General features: G+C 55.6%; 6 protein-coding genes across 6 annotated transcripts; 3 read left to right on the forward strand and 3 right to left on the reverse strand.

Annotated features, from left to right (window-relative positions):
* Positions 1-96: 96 nt before the first annotated feature.
* LTHEOB_11963 (uncharacterized protein) lies at positions 97-1,869 on the reverse strand (the record flags this gene model as incomplete). The annotated part of the gene is made up of 2 exons (XM_035508777.1): positions 97-1,521; positions 1,729-1,869. The coding sequence occupies 2 exons, from the start codon at positions 1,867-1,869 to the stop codon at positions 97-99; spliced, it is 1,566 nt and encodes a 521-aa protein (XP_035365532.1).
* Positions 1,870-2,447: 578 nt separating this feature from the next.
* LTHEOB_11964 (Di-trans-poly-cis-decaprenylcistransferase) lies at positions 2,448-3,637 on the forward strand (the record flags this gene model as incomplete). The annotated part of the gene is made up of 3 exons (XM_035508778.1): positions 2,448-2,675; positions 2,723-2,982; positions 3,037-3,637. 3 exons carry the CDS (start codon positions 2,448-2,450, stop codon positions 3,635-3,637), a joined length of 1,089 nt encoding a protein of 362 aa, XP_035365533.1.
* A 253-nt stretch (positions 3,638-3,890) lies between these two features.
* Positions 3,891-4,676, reverse strand: LTHEOB_11965 (DNA replication complex GINS; the record flags this gene model as incomplete). Its single annotated transcript, XM_035508779.1, has 5 exons — positions 3,891-3,958; positions 4,013-4,311; positions 4,395-4,453; positions 4,507-4,575; positions 4,632-4,676. 5 exons carry the CDS (start codon positions 4,674-4,676, stop codon positions 3,891-3,893), a joined length of 540 nt encoding a protein of 179 aa, XP_035365534.1.
* Positions 4,677-5,638: 962 nt separating this feature from the next.
* LTHEOB_11966 (Armadillo-like helical protein) lies at positions 5,639-11,710 on the forward strand (the record flags this gene model as incomplete). Its single annotated transcript, XM_035508780.1, has 3 exons — positions 5,639-6,081; positions 6,146-11,582; positions 11,648-11,710. 3 exons carry the CDS (start codon positions 5,639-5,641, stop codon positions 11,708-11,710), a joined length of 5,943 nt encoding a protein of 1,980 aa, XP_035365535.1.
* Positions 11,711-13,883: 2,173 nt separating this feature from the next.
* On the forward strand, positions 13,884-15,359 carry LTHEOB_11967 (Mannan endo-alpha-mannosidase dcw1; the record flags this gene model as incomplete). The annotated part of the gene is made up of 3 exons (XM_035508781.1): positions 13,884-13,959; positions 14,009-14,715; positions 14,772-15,359. The coding sequence occupies 3 exons, from the start codon at positions 13,884-13,886 to the stop codon at positions 15,357-15,359; spliced, it is 1,371 nt and encodes a 456-aa protein (XP_035365536.1).
* Positions 15,360-16,226: 867 nt separating this feature from the next.
* Positions 16,227-16,733, reverse strand: LTHEOB_11968 (uncharacterized protein; the record flags this gene model as incomplete). Its single annotated transcript, XM_035508782.1, has 1 exon — positions 16,227-16,733. A coding segment is annotated over one exon (507 nt), but the record flags the coding sequence as incomplete, so codon positions are not given.

Raw genomic sequence — 16,733 nt, forward strand, 5'->3', positions numbered from 1 at the left:
ATTGAGAAACATGTTGCGCCCATTCAGACAGACTTGTTTCCTGACGCGCACAGTGCAATCCTCCTGGAATGAACGCCGTAGTCATGAGAAGACTTCTCATCCTGCCTTCCCCACCATATTGGTCTGCTGCAGAAGTGCTAATGCCTGCTCCATAGAGTAGCCAATGAAGACTGGACCAGTGAATACCATTTGAGGGGAATGTGATGAGCTCTGCCCTGGCTTGATGATGTTTGGTCCGGGGATTGTTTCGTCCTGAGGCGGCTGAATCGTTGGAGCGTCCGGTCGAAGCGTCTTTTGCTCTGGTTCAGGATCTGGTTTACCCTCCACTTTCGGCGCAACTGGCGGGCCTCCACGAAGTTTGGTGTGGTCGAAAGGACACTTCCCAGGCTTTCTGTTTTCTGCAACAGGAGGAACGGGAGGCGCGGGAGGTGAGTCTTGCACGGGAGACGCCGTAGCAACGCCATCAGTGGCTATGCTGGGAGGCTTGTTGTATGCTGCTGGGACCGTGATTCCCCAAGGCCGACTGGGGGATTCGCCGACGCGGATGTCTTTCAGAGGCCTGTCGAAGTGCGGCTGTCGCTCCTCCTCCTCCTCTGGCAGAGGTTGTTCTGGATCTGGGCTTGCTTCACCGCCAGCTTGAGCACTTGTGCTGACAGCCTTGGCCCAATCCGCAACTCTGCCGCCAGACTCAGTCTCGACTACTGCATCCTCATCGGTCGGCGATTCCTTCAGCATTGGCTGGTGCTTCTCCCCCAGACCCTGGATCATGTTGACCAAGTTGCCATATTTTGCATCCAACTGGCGAATGCTCTCGGCGTTGCTCTGGAAGCGTTTGATGCAGACCTCGTGGCTACGAGGCAGTTCATGCTTGTGATTCTCAAAGTATTTTGCTATTTCCTCCGGCGAGTGATCATCCATGAAACGGATCGGACACACTGCCTGAGCCGAGCCTGAGACTGATGGGTCTGGAGATTGCGGTGGCTCGATTGCACATATGTCTGCCCTGATGGGGTCATTAAAGGACGAACGCTTTGACCGCATGGCATGAGGAAGTATTCTGGACTGAGAGCGGCTAGGTGTGCCCAGGCTTCCTCTTCCGCTCGTCGACCGGCCTCGCATGCTGGATGCGCCGAAAGGACAACCAAGTTTCCCAGGGGTGCCAGGAGTGGTGAAATCTCTTTCTAGTCCCGCTGCAGAAGCAGCCTGCCTCAGACTTTCGAGCTTTGAAATCCTGTCGGACGCTCGATCGCCTGTTCGGCCGTTCCAAATCTTCACGCCTTCCGCCTCTTTCAGCGGACTTTGCAATGGACGATAATATTTCAATTGGTCGCGAGCACGCTCGGCTTGTCGGATGATGTAGGCACCAGTCCTCCGGTCACCATCATTGCTTTGCGCGAGGGCGTCAAGCCAGTCCAACGGTCCCCCTTCGCCGTGTCTTTCGACTTCCTCCAGGCTCTGAACGAACACTTTGTGATCTTGGAGAGCAATATCGGGAGTGAATCGCTTCAGGAGGTCTAAGTACTATTGTTGTGGTCAGCATTATGACGGCAACAATGGCGGAAGCGTAATAAGGGCAGAGATGAGATGGGCGATCAGAAAGTGAAGAAAAGGTCGACACCGCTGCTATGCAGCTGCAGTTCTAGAGCTAAAATTTTCTTTCATCATGTAGGGTGTGTGCGACGAACGCATGGAAGAGGATCGGGATCTTGCAGATCGCTGGTTACTCACCTGTTGCTTTGCCCAGACGAGCTTGTTTTCGAGCTCGCGATGTCTATCGTGCAGAATACGATACTCCGAAGATAGAGCATCGAAGCCAATGGCGAGCTGCTCGACAAGGTGCCCGACAGTCGGATCTCCGTGGGCAGTCATGGCTGGGAAGGAGCCTGTGATGCGGAGCCGGGCTTTGAGTTCAGCGGCTGCCTTGGCTTTATAAGCTGTCGGGTGTTTCGGGCCCGACAAAGGCTGCGGTGTCGGGATTAGATGCGCAGATAGCGAAGGATCCGGCACGGTGCGCGACGGCCGTCACATTTGGACTACCTTCCACCCCGCGAGTGCGAGACACGACGGCGTGGAGAGAGGACAGGCGGGATCTCGTGATGAGCGCACGAGAGGGGGCGGGAGATGAAGGACGTGGCGGCGAAGCGGACGCGAAGAAAAAGCTGGCGCACGACCCACGGACCCTTCGTCCGCAGCCCGAGACTCAACCGCACAGCAGCAACACATCCTGGCAGCTGCGTCGGCCAAGTCCCAACGATCGACTGAGCCTCGATGTTGTACGCAGCTCCCCAATACACATGCACACTCTTTAGAGCCGGCCTGCGCGCTTGCTGGGACTGACTGTTCTCCGCCTCCCGCCTTCCTTCTACTCTGTCTGCGTCTGCCTGCCCGCGTCTACCGTCCCGTCGCATTCCTAGCTCCGTCCGCGCGCCTCAGAGCTCCCAGCCAACATGTCCTCGTCCTCCCTACACCTGTCGCAGTTCCGGAAATGGCTTCTCATGTCGCCACCCATAGTCTGGAGCCTCCAACGCCTCCGTGAGCTCCTCATTGGATCTCTCCGGCAGGGTCCCATTCCTCAGCACATCGCATTTGTCATGGATGGCAACCGGCGCTACGCTCGTACCCACCATATCGAAACTGTGGAGGGGCATAATTTAGGCTTCGAAGCTTTGGCCAGAGTATGACATACTGCGTACTACGTTTGGTTGCGCGCTAACATCCCCAGATCCTGGAAGTGTGCTACAAGTCTGGTGTCAAGGTCGTGACAATCTACGCCTTCAGTATTGAGAACTTCAAGCGCTCCAAGTACGAAGTGGATGCGCTCATGGATATGGCAAAGTTCAAGCTGTCGCAGATTGCCCAGCACGGCGACCTGCTTGATCGCTACGGTGCTAGAATTCAAATCCTGGGACAGCGTGATCTTCTGAAGCCCGACGTAATTGAGGCTATGGACCGAGCCGCGGAGATGACAAAGGGAAACAAGAAGTACGAAAAAAGAAGCTTTATTCTTGGTGACATGCACTGACTGAGTGACACTAGGGCCGTTCTGAACGTCTGCTTCCCTTACACTTCCCGCGACGAAATCACCACTGCTATCCGCAACACTGTTGTGGACTACAGCAAACCTCACCCTCCTCCTCTCCGCCGACCATTCTCTGAAGGCCACATCACCCGCAACATCCGCGCGCGTAATCTTGGGACTGTCTCTGAAGAAGATTCCCCTGAGGCTGGTGACAATACCCCTGCCTCCCTGAATGGGGACAAAGCTTCCGACGCACCCGTCTCCGACGTTGCTTCTACAAACTCCCTGACCCTGCACGAATCAACGGACGGCTTGAAGGAGGAGAAGGTGCCGGACAACTACCCTGACCCGGAAACCATCACGGCCCAGACACTCACGGACCATATGTTCACTGAGGGCAACCCGCCCTTGGACTTGTTGATCCGGACGTCGGGAGTTCAGCGTCTTAGCGACTTCATGTTGTGGCAGTGCCACGAGGATACCCAAATCGTGTTTCTGGATACCCTGTGGCCCGAGTTCGACCTATGGCAGTTCTTGCCCGTGCTCGTCGAGTGGCAGTGGAGACAGAGGAAGATACAGAGCGAGGAAAAGGCGCGACTGAGGCTGCAGGTTGCCTGAGGAGAGTTCACATCTGCTAGACGTAGATCTTCTTGAAGAGGGAGCACAGTGTTGATACCCATATTCAGTTTGCAAACAAGAACATGCCGATGCCACACGTAGCATTTGCAGCCTGGAGAGCCGGAGTTATTGTTTTGTTGAACTTAGACCATAGAACATCAAATACTTTTTTTCTTGGTATAACTGGCCGTGCAAATGCTATCAGCCCTCTAGAACGCCGATTTCCTAAACTTTTCATGGTGAGCAAGAGAAATCATCTCTTCTTATTCTCAGCAATCCAGGCGCGCACAGCCTTTGCACTGTCATGAGCAGCACGGAACACTGGCCCCGAAATCAGTATAATTAGACTTTGCATACGCAAGGTCGAACACTTACACCGCCTCTCGTTCTCGTCCAGCCCCCTCAGAAAGTCTGCACCCTCTCCTAGTGCTCCCCGGGGATTGTGAGCTTGGTCAGCGATCACTTTTGCTCGTGCCTTGAAAGTCTCCGCAAGGATCTCGCCCATCTCTTCCTCTTCGAAGAGCTCGAGCATGCGGGCACCTAGAGCATAGAAGTGAGGTGCAAGAGCTCTCAGATCCACAGTCCGCGGATCCGCCTTTAGGGCATTCATCACGCGCGCAGAAAGGGCGGCGGGGAGGTCGAGTGTCGCCATGCTCGTATTTGCCGCAGGTGCACTGTGGGGGACGCGTTAACTGCACAGCCTCCCATTGTGGCGGTTCCGGAAGTTAGGGATGGGCATGACTCCATTCAGCCTTACCTAACAGCTAACATCTCTGCTAACCACAAGGGTAACTCAACCTTGGTACCTTGCTTCATCTGCGGTTCGCCCGGTCAGTCTCCTGTCAACATGTAGACAAGGCGCAGCCTACATCCTGACCGGCATTTCCGTCAAGGTAACCCAGACCGGGCACGGTAAGCTCGAACGTGCAGGGCACTTTCTGTGTGACGCATTAGAGGCTTGGAAACCGGCTGACGGTGATGTGGGGCGACGCACCTGCGCGTCCGTGAGGATCGCGTCGATATCATAGTACGAACTCATGGCCTTTCCTGCTCTTGTAGAGTTGGGAGACAAGGGATCAAAAGTTGTGGCCGCAAGCAGGCGCGATACTGTCCGGATGGCTTTGTCAGTAGATGTTGGAATGAAAGTTTGTGGCCGAAACGGGCAATACGCGCTCACGCGACGCGCTCCGCGATGCTCGAGGCAGCGATGCGGACGATCGACGCAGCACCAGACGCAAGTGTGCAGGTCAGAGTTCTCTCGGGCGGCATGCGAAGACACGAGGCGGGCGAATGTGAGAGGTCGAGCGCTGCATGGCTTACCTCTAGGCGGCGCGCGGTCAGGGTGATTGCGTAGTGACGATTGCCTAGAGCACGGAAATAAAAGAGGTGGCCGCGCGCTGGGTGCAGAGCCTTGGACCAACACTGCTACACTCCACCTGGATCGGGACTCGACTGGTGCCAGCTGTCAGGGCTTCCGTGTGTCTTGCGCCCTCCGCCTGCTGCTGAAGCGCCGGTCAAACGCGAGGTCGCTGATTGGTGATCGTGGTTAACGGCGGCTGTCAACAGAAAGAAACGGCGGCGCAGCTCCACCTCGCGCCTCTGCCTCGCCCACCCACCGAGCTCGCCCACCCCGTCGTCATAGCTTCTGCCCGTACCTCGCGCGGGTGCATCTTACTAACTTCACACCCACCCACCCGCAACGTAGCCTCCCGTCCGCCCTCTCCGCCCCGAAGTTGCAAACCAACGGCTGTGTGCACGCGGTGCGCCGCATTCATTCTAAATTCGAGGGGCCCCTCGTCTATGACGCCGCACCGGTCGAGCTCATCGCCCCGAACAGCCCCAGCCCGTCGTACAGCCGTCAAGCGCTCGCTGCGCCCGCATCCTGCACATAACTAAGCTCACCCAGCCACCGCTCCATCTGCATCCGCATTCTCCATCTCGCTCCTCACGCGACACCGCCCGACTGACCTCTGACGAGGCCGACCACCCTCGCCAACGACCATGGCCGGCTACGAGCGATTAGGGCAGCTGCTCGGCGGCGTCGATGGGCCCAATGGCGCAGACGTATCGCGCGCCACCTCGCCCGGCGCAGATTGGGAAGATAGCAACGGCGATGCCAACGCCAAAGGACGTCCCAACCGCGTCCGGCCTCGCACGTTCCCCTACACCAAGTACCTGCCTTACGATACCGAGTCCGACGCCGAGCGGTTAGAAAATCTGAACACCTGCATAAAGCACCTCTACGTCGCTGTGTCTGCTGGGGACTTCTCGCCCGGTGCTGTGCACTGGACCCGCGAGATACGCGGATGGCTGTCCCTCAAGTTCGATTTGCCCCGCGACGTCCGCGTCAGGCTCATCAAGCTCTACTACGAGCTTGCTCTGGCGCCGGGTTTGGATATTCTGGTGGCAGAGAGGTTCGCCAGCATGTTCATGGTTCTCACCAAGTGAGTTCCCCTAAGCGCTCGCCCCCACTGAGCTCCGGAAGCTTCTTCTGCTAACCGAAAACAGGCGCAAGCACTACCTACGCCCCGGTAAGGACCTCATTCTCGATTGGAGGCCACTTTATAAGGAGCTTAAGAACTACGTGCTACCCTCCGAGTCTGGATCCTCGACCATGACCAACTTCAGGAGGAACATCCGAACTGTCACGAAGCTATGTACTTTCGCACAGTTATACTTTGATCCTCAAGAGATCCCAGCTATGCTGGAGGAGTTCCTGCCTTTCTTCAGTACTTCTTTCTCCGAAGGCGCGTATGTGGTTGTAGGATTGCTGAACTTGATTCTGCCCACAACACCCGCACCCGCGGATCGCCCAGACCTCCAACCACAACATTACCTGCCAACTTTCTTCCACCTTTGGTCGCTCGTGAACCGGTCTCGCCTGTTCGATGTCCATTTCATAGACATCTGCTCTAGGCTCGCCCGCGACTCTCTCTCCTCCAAGTCCATACCTTTCTCCGAGTATGGCTTATTCACCAGGGATCAGTCGCAACTGATCTTCACTGCTATTCTCCGGCTGCTCGAGATCCCGGTGGGCCAGTCGACTTCTCCATACAGTTCAAGCGTCGATGCCGGTGCCGGGTTAGCGATTATGCTGGATAGAGATCAACGGAAGCATCCCATCGCGCACCACGTCGCTCGATGGATTGTAATGTCGCTCTCTCCAGCTTGTCTGGACAAGCCGGATTCGATATTGGCAAGGTTAGAAGGACTCATCCAGGCTGTGGAAACTTTCTACCATCCATCAAACTCTGGAAGTTGGACAAAGACATTGTCTCAGCTTGTCTACTACCTTGCGGATTTCTTCGTTATGCGGTGGAACCGGGAGCACAGCGGGGAGATGGAGGTCCCGGAGGAGAGGCGACTCAATGATGCGATCAAGAAGAGGTTTGTCCTGTGTCTTCGGGACGTCATCTTCATGGGAATCTTCGCAAAGAGCGGAACGGCAATCAATTTCTCCTTGTCCACGTTGCAGTGCCTGGCGTATCTTGAGCCCAACCTTATCCTACCCGGGGCTTTGCAGCGCATCTATCCCGCAATGCAAGGCTTGGTCGAGGTCCACCGAACCATCTCATCAATCAGAGCCCTGCACATGCTTTCGAAGACGATGGTGAGGACCAAGGGTTACCGCTGTCACATCACAACTCTCCTCGGTCTTGCTCTTCCTGGTATTGACGCCAACGACCTGGAGAAGACTCTGCATACCCTTAGTTACATACAGTCCGTCTCCTACATTATTCCCTTTCACGACCTTACCAAGGAGAGGAGGCCACACCCAAATGGCGCTCTCTCCATTGAAAACGGTGGAATAGTAGAAAAGCGAGGCTCTGGAACCGTTACCCCCATGCCCGAACAGGAGAGCACCCCGGATCTTGCCCTGCAATGGATTGCTTCCCAGGTTGACCGTCTTGAAAGGGAAGGCGCTGGCGTCGAATTTGATTACGAAAAGGAACTTTCTGACCAGGAAGAGGAGGCTATTTTGAGATCATCGACCACCGGATTCGCGGAGTTTGTCATTACTTTCCTCGGCCGTGTCTTTACTCTCCTCGAGAACCTTCCCGATGCATCCCGCGTTAGGAGTGGTTCGCCAGAGGAAAACGTGGTTAACACTCTTCCGGCTGCCTTTACGCCTTTGCTGGCCGCTCTTTCTCCTGAACTCTTCGATATTGCCTTGGACAAAATCGCAAATTTCGTTACGAACCATGTTATCCATCAAGCGAGGGATGCGATGGCTTTCATCTGCAACGGACTCGTCAAGGTCAACCCTCAAAAGACGCTGAAGAGACTTCTGCCTGACCTTTTGGCTGGCATTCGCACAGAGATTGGGGAGAATGGTGCAGGATCATCGAGGACTACTGGCTCGGAGGTCCTCCCCAAGGACAGAGCTCTGGTCTGGAACATCAGCTTGCTGAGCATGTGTGTTGTTCACGTCGGTGACGCCGTCCTGGAGTACAAGGACGAGCTGTTCGATATTGCCAAGTACATGCAGGAGCACTGTCGTGGAATCCCCACTGTGCACGTCTCAAATTTCATCCACCACCTGCTCCTCAATCTCACCTGCATTTACACGGTCGATTATTCTCTCTACGAACCGACTGAGGCTCAGCGCGGTCTTACCGTCAACGATTGGGGATGTATGCCGGATGCGAAGGACATCAGCGTCAAATGGCATGTGCCCAACACCGGTTGCATCACTTTTGCGGTCGAGCTATTCCAGTCACAAGTCAAGAGCGCCATGGAAGCCCTCAACGCACTCACAGGGGATAGTTCGCCTGTGAAGCGTGATGGTACTGGAAAGGAGTGGTCTGACGAGGTTTCACGAAACCTCGTATTACTCCGCCTGATCATCTCTGGCGTCTCGGTACTCTTCGACTCCAAGTACCCCGCACCATCTCCACAGAAGCACAAAGAAGGGAGCGACGTCGACATGGACGACGATTCGGAAGAAGGCATCGATAACGAGCTGGGAGAAAGCGAGGACGATGAGTCAAGACCAACCTTCCAGTACGAAGTTGGTTACCCATGGATTCGCGACAAGTCGAACGAGCAGTACCGCCTCCTACACGAATTGCGGCAGGAGGTTGGCTACACTCTCCATCGCATCCACCAGTTCCTCGTTGAAAAGCAAGAGGACGACGTTCCCTGTTTCAATGCCTTGTACAATGCCTACCGGTCATGGTTCATCGACGTGGGGATCGAGAGGTCCGCACACGTCCTAGACCGGGTTACTCGACTCCTTGCAGCCGATGTTCACCCATTCAAGGTCAGCGGGCTCAGGAAGGAATACCCGAGGCCTCTTCTTGTAAGACGTGCCTATGTGTACCATCTGCAGCGTTTGAGGCACAACGCAGCTCCACGTGAGCGCTCCGACGTCGAGGAACTGCTTCTGATGGACTTGGCCCACTCAAGCGTCTCGCTGTATACCGAAATCCGTCGCACAGCACAGACAGCCAACGAGTCTGCGGTCAAGTGCATTGTCGGCTCGAGGCCCCTCGTGATTCCGCCTCTTCTCAAGGCTTTTGATGAAGCCGTCAAAAAGAATGACTACCCTCGCATCAAGGGCGCTATGTTCTCATTGCTGTTTGGTAGTCTGGCAAAGACGATCTCGCGGAACTGGAAGTTCACACCTCAGCTGATCAAGTCATTCATTGAAGTCACCGAAGCAGACAAGCCCTCCGTACAAAAGCTCGTATCCAACGCAACGTTCCAAATCATGGATATGGGCAAGCCCCTCGAAAGGATGGTGATTCTCGATGGAGAGATCGTAGAAGCAATTGTGGAGCACATCGACAAGAGCCAGATCGAAGAGTACAAGCCAAGGATACCGAAGAAGCGCGATGCTGTGAAGAACAAGCGGTCAAAGGTAGAGGCTAAGAAAGCAGAGCTATCGGCAGAGCTTGTTGAGCAAGCCCGATCATCCCACTGGAAGAAGGCGATCCGCACTGCAACCGTGGTAATCAACCTCGGTATGCGCTTCGAGAACATTGCCTCAGAAGCCATGATTGAGCTTGCAACCAAGGGAACGATCGATCCTCATCCGACTCTGCGTAGCTTGTATCAAGGTGCGCTTCTTGGATTCTTCCAGCTCGTGCAGACCCGAAGCCTTGCACATCACAGCTACGAGAAGTATATCCTAGGTCAGGAGGATGTCCCGGAGAAGATTGCCGTACCAACACGCGCCGACGAGGACCCGTCGTGGACGGATGACTATCTTGCCAGCTTTGGCCAGCCTGAGGCCAAGTACTATGTCGATTTCGACTATCCTGGCTGGTTGGTTTGGAACAAGACTATGCCCGCTTTCTTGACGGAGACTAAAGGTCTCGAGTATGACGAGGTTGAAACTAGGGTCAGGAAGCAGATTGCATCCATTTTGGATCGCAACTGGTTCTCAACATACTTTGCGTATCTGAAGCAAGAGCCGAGAGACTCGGGACAAGATCGTTTCCGTATGACTAGCGCGATGATGCTCACACATGCGTTCGACCTCATGTTCTCAGGGCTGACGGAGGTGTCATTCGATGACATCAAGGATCTCACAAAGTCCGTCTTTGCTGATGGTACCGACAAGCATCAGCATCGCGCCACGTCCGAGATCATGGGTGCTTTGCTCTGCTGTGCTCCTGACTTGCCGACTAACCAGCGAACCCAGGTCTGGGAGTATGTCTTCCCGCTGGTTCGCGGAATTTTCCAAGATGGGCTCACCCCTGAAAACTCTTCTTACTGGACGACCTTCCTTCATATTGCGCTGCAGGGTAAGGATCCCAGACGGAGCTGGCCTCTCGTCGACGGCTTGGCTGCTTTCCGCTTGGACATGACTTCAAGTCAGGCATTCAAGGAAAGCTCCAAGATCAATCTGCTCCAGCAAACCGTCATAGACTGTGGCTGGCACTTCCAGCTTGAGAAGCCCATCCTTGAGGACTTTGTGAAGCATCTCGATCACCCTTACAAGGCTGTGCGTGAGGCCATCGGCCAGACGATTGCCAGCATCTACCGCACCAGGTACCACGAGTCATACCCGAATGTGAAAGCGCTGGTCGACGCGCAGAAAGCCTCATCTTCGATCGGAGTGCGCCCCTACCAGCCTGATGAGAAGTTCAGAGGAGTCATCAACGACGTCTTCAGCAGGCTGGAGAAATGGCGCAAGGAACGGCCCGCTGGTGAGCAGCAGCCGACATCGTACACTCAAGCCGGCAAGACAGTCCTTCTTTGGCTCGATTCAAACCTTTCATCGTACGAGTGCACTCAGCTCGTGGAGTTCTTCCCGAACCTATTCATGGAGCAGCTGCTGCACATGATGGATATCAAGGAAGACCCTGAGCTTCAATCTCTGGCCTACCACGTTTTCCGGCACTTGCCCAACATTCCCCACCGCGCGGGCGAAGACCAGGAGTTCATCAACTCCATGATCCGCATCGGGCGCAACGCAACATCGTGGCACCAGCGCTTGCGCGTGCTGATCAACATTCAAGTCATCTACTTCCGCCGCCTCTTCCTCATGACCGAAGAGCAGCAGCAGGCCCTCTTCGACTGCGTGTCGGCCATGCTCGGCGACTCGCAGCTCGAGGTGCGGCTGGGGGCGCAGACGACACTGTCGGGCATGATCCGCTGCTCGCCGGTGGCGTTCCGCAGCCGGCAGGTCGAGGACCTGCGCAACCGCTTCACCAAGATGCTGCGCGACAACCCGCTGCCCAAGCGCCGCGTCCCCGGCACCCCCACGCCCGAGCAGAACCGCCTCATCCTCGTGCGCCACGCCGCCGTGCTCGGCCTCGGCGCCCTCATCTCGGCCTTCCCGTACACGTCGCCGCCGCCCGCTTGGCTGCCCGAGGTCTTGGCCACGCTGGCGCTCAAGGCCGCTGGCGACCCGGGCACCGTTGGTAAGAGCGTGAAGTCGATTCTTGCGGACTTCAAGAAGACGAGGCAGGACACCTGGCATGTTGACGTCAAGGTAAGTTTAAACAATATTCCGTCCTTTCCCATCCCGAATCGTCGGTTGACTAACTCGGCTCGCAGGCATTCGAACCGGAACAGCTTGAAGATCTGGAAGGAGTGTTGTGGAAGAGCTACTTCGCGTAGAAAGACAAAGAGAGGAGCAGAGAAGGGCGAGGGTAGCGGCAGTCGGAGAGTCGGTTTCGGACATCGTGACTGACACTCATTCATCGATATTCCTGGTTTCTCAAGGATGGAGTTTTCTCCCTCAGTCCTCTTTCGTTTTCATCCATAACTGCCTTTCCCTACTTTTGCGGTCTCCCATCGGTCATAAATGAGGTGCAATCTTGTTCAAAATAATCGTGTGGGCGAAGGGGGAAAAATGAAAATGACGGGGCTTTGGCAATGGAAACGGGTAGGAGGTCAGTCAGCCGGGGGTGGGTTCGGTGGAGGACGGCGGGATGGGTTTGGTGAAGGTGGAGGGAGGAGACTTGGTTGCTTAATTCTCTCTCTTTTTTCCTTACTTCGGGAGGGATCAAAGTGTTTTTGCATGGACAGGCGATGGTTGACTTGCATAGACGGAGTGCTGCTCTTCCCCCTTTTTCCTTTTCCGTCCCATTCCCGTATTGAAATAGCTGTTCGATTGCTTAATTAGTAGGAAGATGAATTCAAACCTATCGAAACAAAAAAAAAAAAAAAGAGAAGAAATGCCAAGTGGTTTGGCGCAAACAAGCGTTGAGCGTGGCGCGGCGGTCTGATGCTTGGGAGGTGAAACAAGCGACCGACGACGACGTCGTCTGAGCTTTTGTTTCTCCGACGCTGAAACACCACCTCTTGTCCACGACCAGTTACAGACTTCTACAATATGGTGAGAAACTCGAATACGCTGCAGTATGTCGCCCGTTCTTTTCCTTTTCCATGGGGATGAATTGTTGTACATACAGGAATGGAGAGATAAAATGGCCGCTAAGTGAAAATGTGCAGCTGCTTTTGGTCTCGTCCATCGAACAATGCTGAATCAGTGGCTATATTGGATTGTCATTGAGTGGCACCAGAGGGCACTTTAAAGAAGGTGCTTGACTCTTAGATCTATCTGCCGACGCAAGTGATCAACTTGTCGATCCAGTTCTGGCGGCCTTGCCAACACATGCACCCTTCTTCCAGGTTGATCCGGGGTGAAGTGCAGAATGTTGTCGTGGAGAAAGCACACCACAGAGACGACACGACATGCCCGGAAGCTGCGGGCCCCCTGTTCAGGTGTGCTTCCTCATGCCTTTTCCGTATTCAGGTCGAACCTGCAGCAGTCTTCGTATTTGGCCACCCCAATAGAAAATATGCGGCGCGGCAAATAGGGATGGCCGTGGATTTGGCATGGAGCCCTTCCTAAAGCGTACATTGTCGAAGCAGGGGGAGAAAGCACCTCATCGCGGGAGGGATTGTTGACGCGTCACCCTATTAATAGCAGTCGCCAGCAGACAGCTCGCGCTTCGCATTGTTGTTTGATCGCTGGCCGCACGACGCCGGCGTGTGCCCGTTCCCGCGGGCCCTTAGCCGCCTTGTCTTAGCGCACTGTCGGCGTCCAATCGCAATTTTCGGTGCCTGGAAACCTAACACCACCAGCTCTATCCCTGGACGCAAATGGAAGAAGGGACGAACGAATGAGGGCGGCACCGATCCATTGCGGCAAGTGTGGCAGGGTGAAGCAGCAGGCTCCCGCTTTGCTGTCCGGAGGATCCACTCGGATTTCGCTGCGACAGCGGTCCAGTTTTCCCCGACGTCATAGGTCGACAGGATCCACTACCTTATTTCGAATGATCGTCCGCTGCTTAGACACCTCAAAAGGCTTACTCAACCTTCTTTCGACGGCCTGTACTCGGCGATTCCACGCGTCTGGGACGTCGAATGATGCGGGAAAAGACTGCCGACACCAGAAAAGCCATGCGCGCGACGACGTGCAGCATATGCCCGTGTCGTTCAACGCCATACGAACAGGCGACCCGCAAGCAAAATGCCAAGAGCTCTTGGCCCCTTACCGTCGCCTTGCAGGCTGCCTAACAAGCGATCTTCCCAGGCGGACCCGCTGATAATCTCTCCTGAAGCGCTGAGCCGTTGCCCAGCAAGCTTGAGCCCTCTTCTTTTCAACATGACGTCTCGTCGCCCGTCCTGCTCCTCTTCCCCATACACTCGCTTTTGAACCACCCTTTCGCCAAGATAAGATATTCGATGTTGGACCTGGTCCATCCACTCGCTTTGAGATCCACCATTTTTCCTCACACTCCCTCTCCGCGCTTGACGACACAAGGCTACGGTTGAATCCACGATGCGCTTCTCGCTAAGCAGTTTATTATTACTCTCCACCGGCGTAAGAGCTCTCGATGTCAGCTGGGATGATGACGGTATGTTCACCCGCTCGCAATGCTTTCACTGTTGCTGACCAGCTCTCAGAATCTGTCAAGAAAGGCCTAGAGGCCGTTGCCAAGGGCATGACTTCCTACTACACGGGCTACCGGCCCGGCGACGTGCCCGGTAACCTGCCAGACCCGTACTACTGGTGGGAGGCAGGCGCCATGTTCGGGGCGCTGATAGACTACTGGTACTACACGGGCGACGACCAGTTCAACCAGATGACGACGCAAGCGCTGGTGCACCAGGAGGGCGAGGACTACGATTACATGCCGGCGAACCAGTCCAAATCGCTGGGCAACGACGACCAAGGCTTCTGGGGGCTGTCGGCCATCACGGCAGCCGAGAACAAGTACCCGGATCCGCCGAGCGGACCAGGCTGGCTGGCGCTGGCGCAGGCCGTCTTCAACGAGCAGGCCAGCCGCTGGAACGAGGAGACGTGCAACGGCGGCCTCAAGTGGCAGATCTTCACCTTCAACCAGGGCTTCGACTACAAGAACACCATCTCGCAGGGCTGTCTGTTCAACATCGCCGCCCGCCTGGCCCGCTACACGGGCAACTCGACCTACGCCGATTGGGCCGAGAAGGCGTGGACCTGGACCTACAACGTCGGCCTCATCTCAAACGACTACCACTTCTACGACGGCACGTCGGACGCGTCGGGCGCGAACTGCTCCAGGAAGGACCACACGCAGTGGACCTACAACGCAGGCATCTTCCTGTACGGCTCTGCCGTGCTATGGAACCTGGTAAGTTCCCCATCCACCCCCTCCAACATCGACCAACACACGCTCACATCCCCCAGACCGCCGAAGACTCAGGCAAAGAAGACAACATCTGGCGCACCCGCACCGAAGGCATCCTCTCCAGCATCCGCGTCTTCCTCTCCCACGACGCCCCCAACGTCATCACCGAAGTCGCGTGCGAGAAATCCGGCACCTGCAACATGGACCAGCGCTCCTTCAAGGCCTTCCTGGCCCGCTGGATGGCCGCCACCACCAAAGTCGCCCCCTGGACCATCGAGACCCTCGAGCCCATCCTCAAGGCCTCCCGCGAAGCCGCCGCCAAGGCCTGCACCGAGGCCGACGGCAAGACCGTCTGCGGCCTGCAGTGGACGACGGGCTCTTTCGACGGCACTACGGGTGTTGGCGAGAACATGGCTGCCCTCGAGGTCATGGGGACGGCGCTCGTCAAGAATGTCGAGGGCCCGCTTACCGAGAAGACGGGCGGCACGAGTAAGGGTAACCCCGATGCGGGCGCGGGTGCGGCCGGGTCGAATACGCCGAAGCGGAGGGAGCCGATTACTGCGGGTGATAAGGCTGGTGCGGCGATCTTGACGGTGTTGTGCTTGGGTGGGACGCTGGGGGGTGGGTTTTGGTTGATTAAGCCGTAGAGAGGAAGAGAGAGAGAGGAAGAGGAGGGTGGAGTGCTTTCTTTTTTCTTTTTCTTTTTCTCCCCTCTTCGTTTTCGCTGTTTGGCCTTCGGAGCATGCATGCCCCCCATCCGGAGATGCGATGGGGGCGGTAATCTGGGACTTCATGGGAATCTTCTCTATTTTCCCTTTGCTTCTTGATGGGGGAAACCCGAGCTGATATCTTCTTTCTTGTTTTTGTTTTTGTTTGAATACTGGATATACCATGGGATAGGGAAGCGCAAGCGAACTTCTTCACTTTCGAATTCAAGAACGGATCAATCTGGATGCAAGATATCTTTGTTTTTCTCCTCCCTACTTTTGTTTATGAAGCTAATTCTAGGTACCCTGTAGGTTACAAATGGGTCTTCCCCTTCCGTATCCCGAGTGAGAAGCCTTATGCAGCTCACCATAGTCCGGCACGCAAACTGAATCCATTAGGAAACAAACTTTTTTTTTCTCCCTTCTTCCCGTCATTTGACCAGATTCCATCATCCTAATACGGATCGATCTTAGAAGAATAAGCCGCCCTGTTCGACGCAGCCTGCTTGCTCCTCTGTCGTATCCTGGAAGAAAAGGGGCGCCACCGAGATTCGAAGATCGCTGTCCTTTTTTCCAAAGCACATTGTACCGGAACCCCGGACATTGGAAATAGAAAGGGAAGAAGAGCAAAAAAAAAAAAAGAAATAAGCCACCGATATGGACCCGGACCCTTGAACCTTAGTGGCAAAAAATTTTGAACCAAGCCGTTCCCTTTCATGTTTGACCACGTCCGTCCGCTGACAAGCGCGGATAAAAGAGAGGTGATGTGCTTGATACTCATCATCTGCCGGCGAAGCGATCCCCCGCTCAGATATACTCCGCATCATCTCCCATGGCGTCCTTGAAGAACGACGACTCGTCGTCGCCGAGACTCTCGCCGAGGGGAGGGCCGAAGAAAGGGTTAGGCAGGTTCTGCGGGACGCGGTACCAGTCGTCGTTGCCGCCAGCGCTGCCGCCGCTGAGGCGGCCACTGCCATTGTTGCCGATGTTGACGCTGACGTTGGCCAGGGAAGGCTGGTTGGCATCATCAGCGTTGTTAGCGGTGGCGAAGGTAGCAGTAGCAGATGTCATGGGGTTCGTAGGGGTAGCTACGCGGGACTTGCTGCTGCTGCCCTCCTTCTCCGCCGCCTTGATCTGCTTCATGCGCTGGCGCTCCTCGGCGCCGCTCGGGCTCTTCATGGCCTCGTCGGCGATGGCGGCGAAGACTTCGTTCACCGTGTGCTTCTTCTTCTGCTGCTGCTGCTTGGGCGGCGAGGCGCTGTTGTTGTTGTTGTTGTTGTTGTTGTTGTTGTTGTTGTTGTTGTTGTTGTTGTT

This window comes from Lasiodiplodia theobromae, assembly GCF_012971845.1.
Source record: "Lasiodiplodia theobromae strain AM2As chromosome Unknown scaffold_55, whole genome shotgun sequence".
Classification (NCBI taxonomy): Eukaryota; Fungi; Ascomycota; class Dothideomycetes; order Botryosphaeriales; family Botryosphaeriaceae; genus Lasiodiplodia; species Lasiodiplodia theobromae.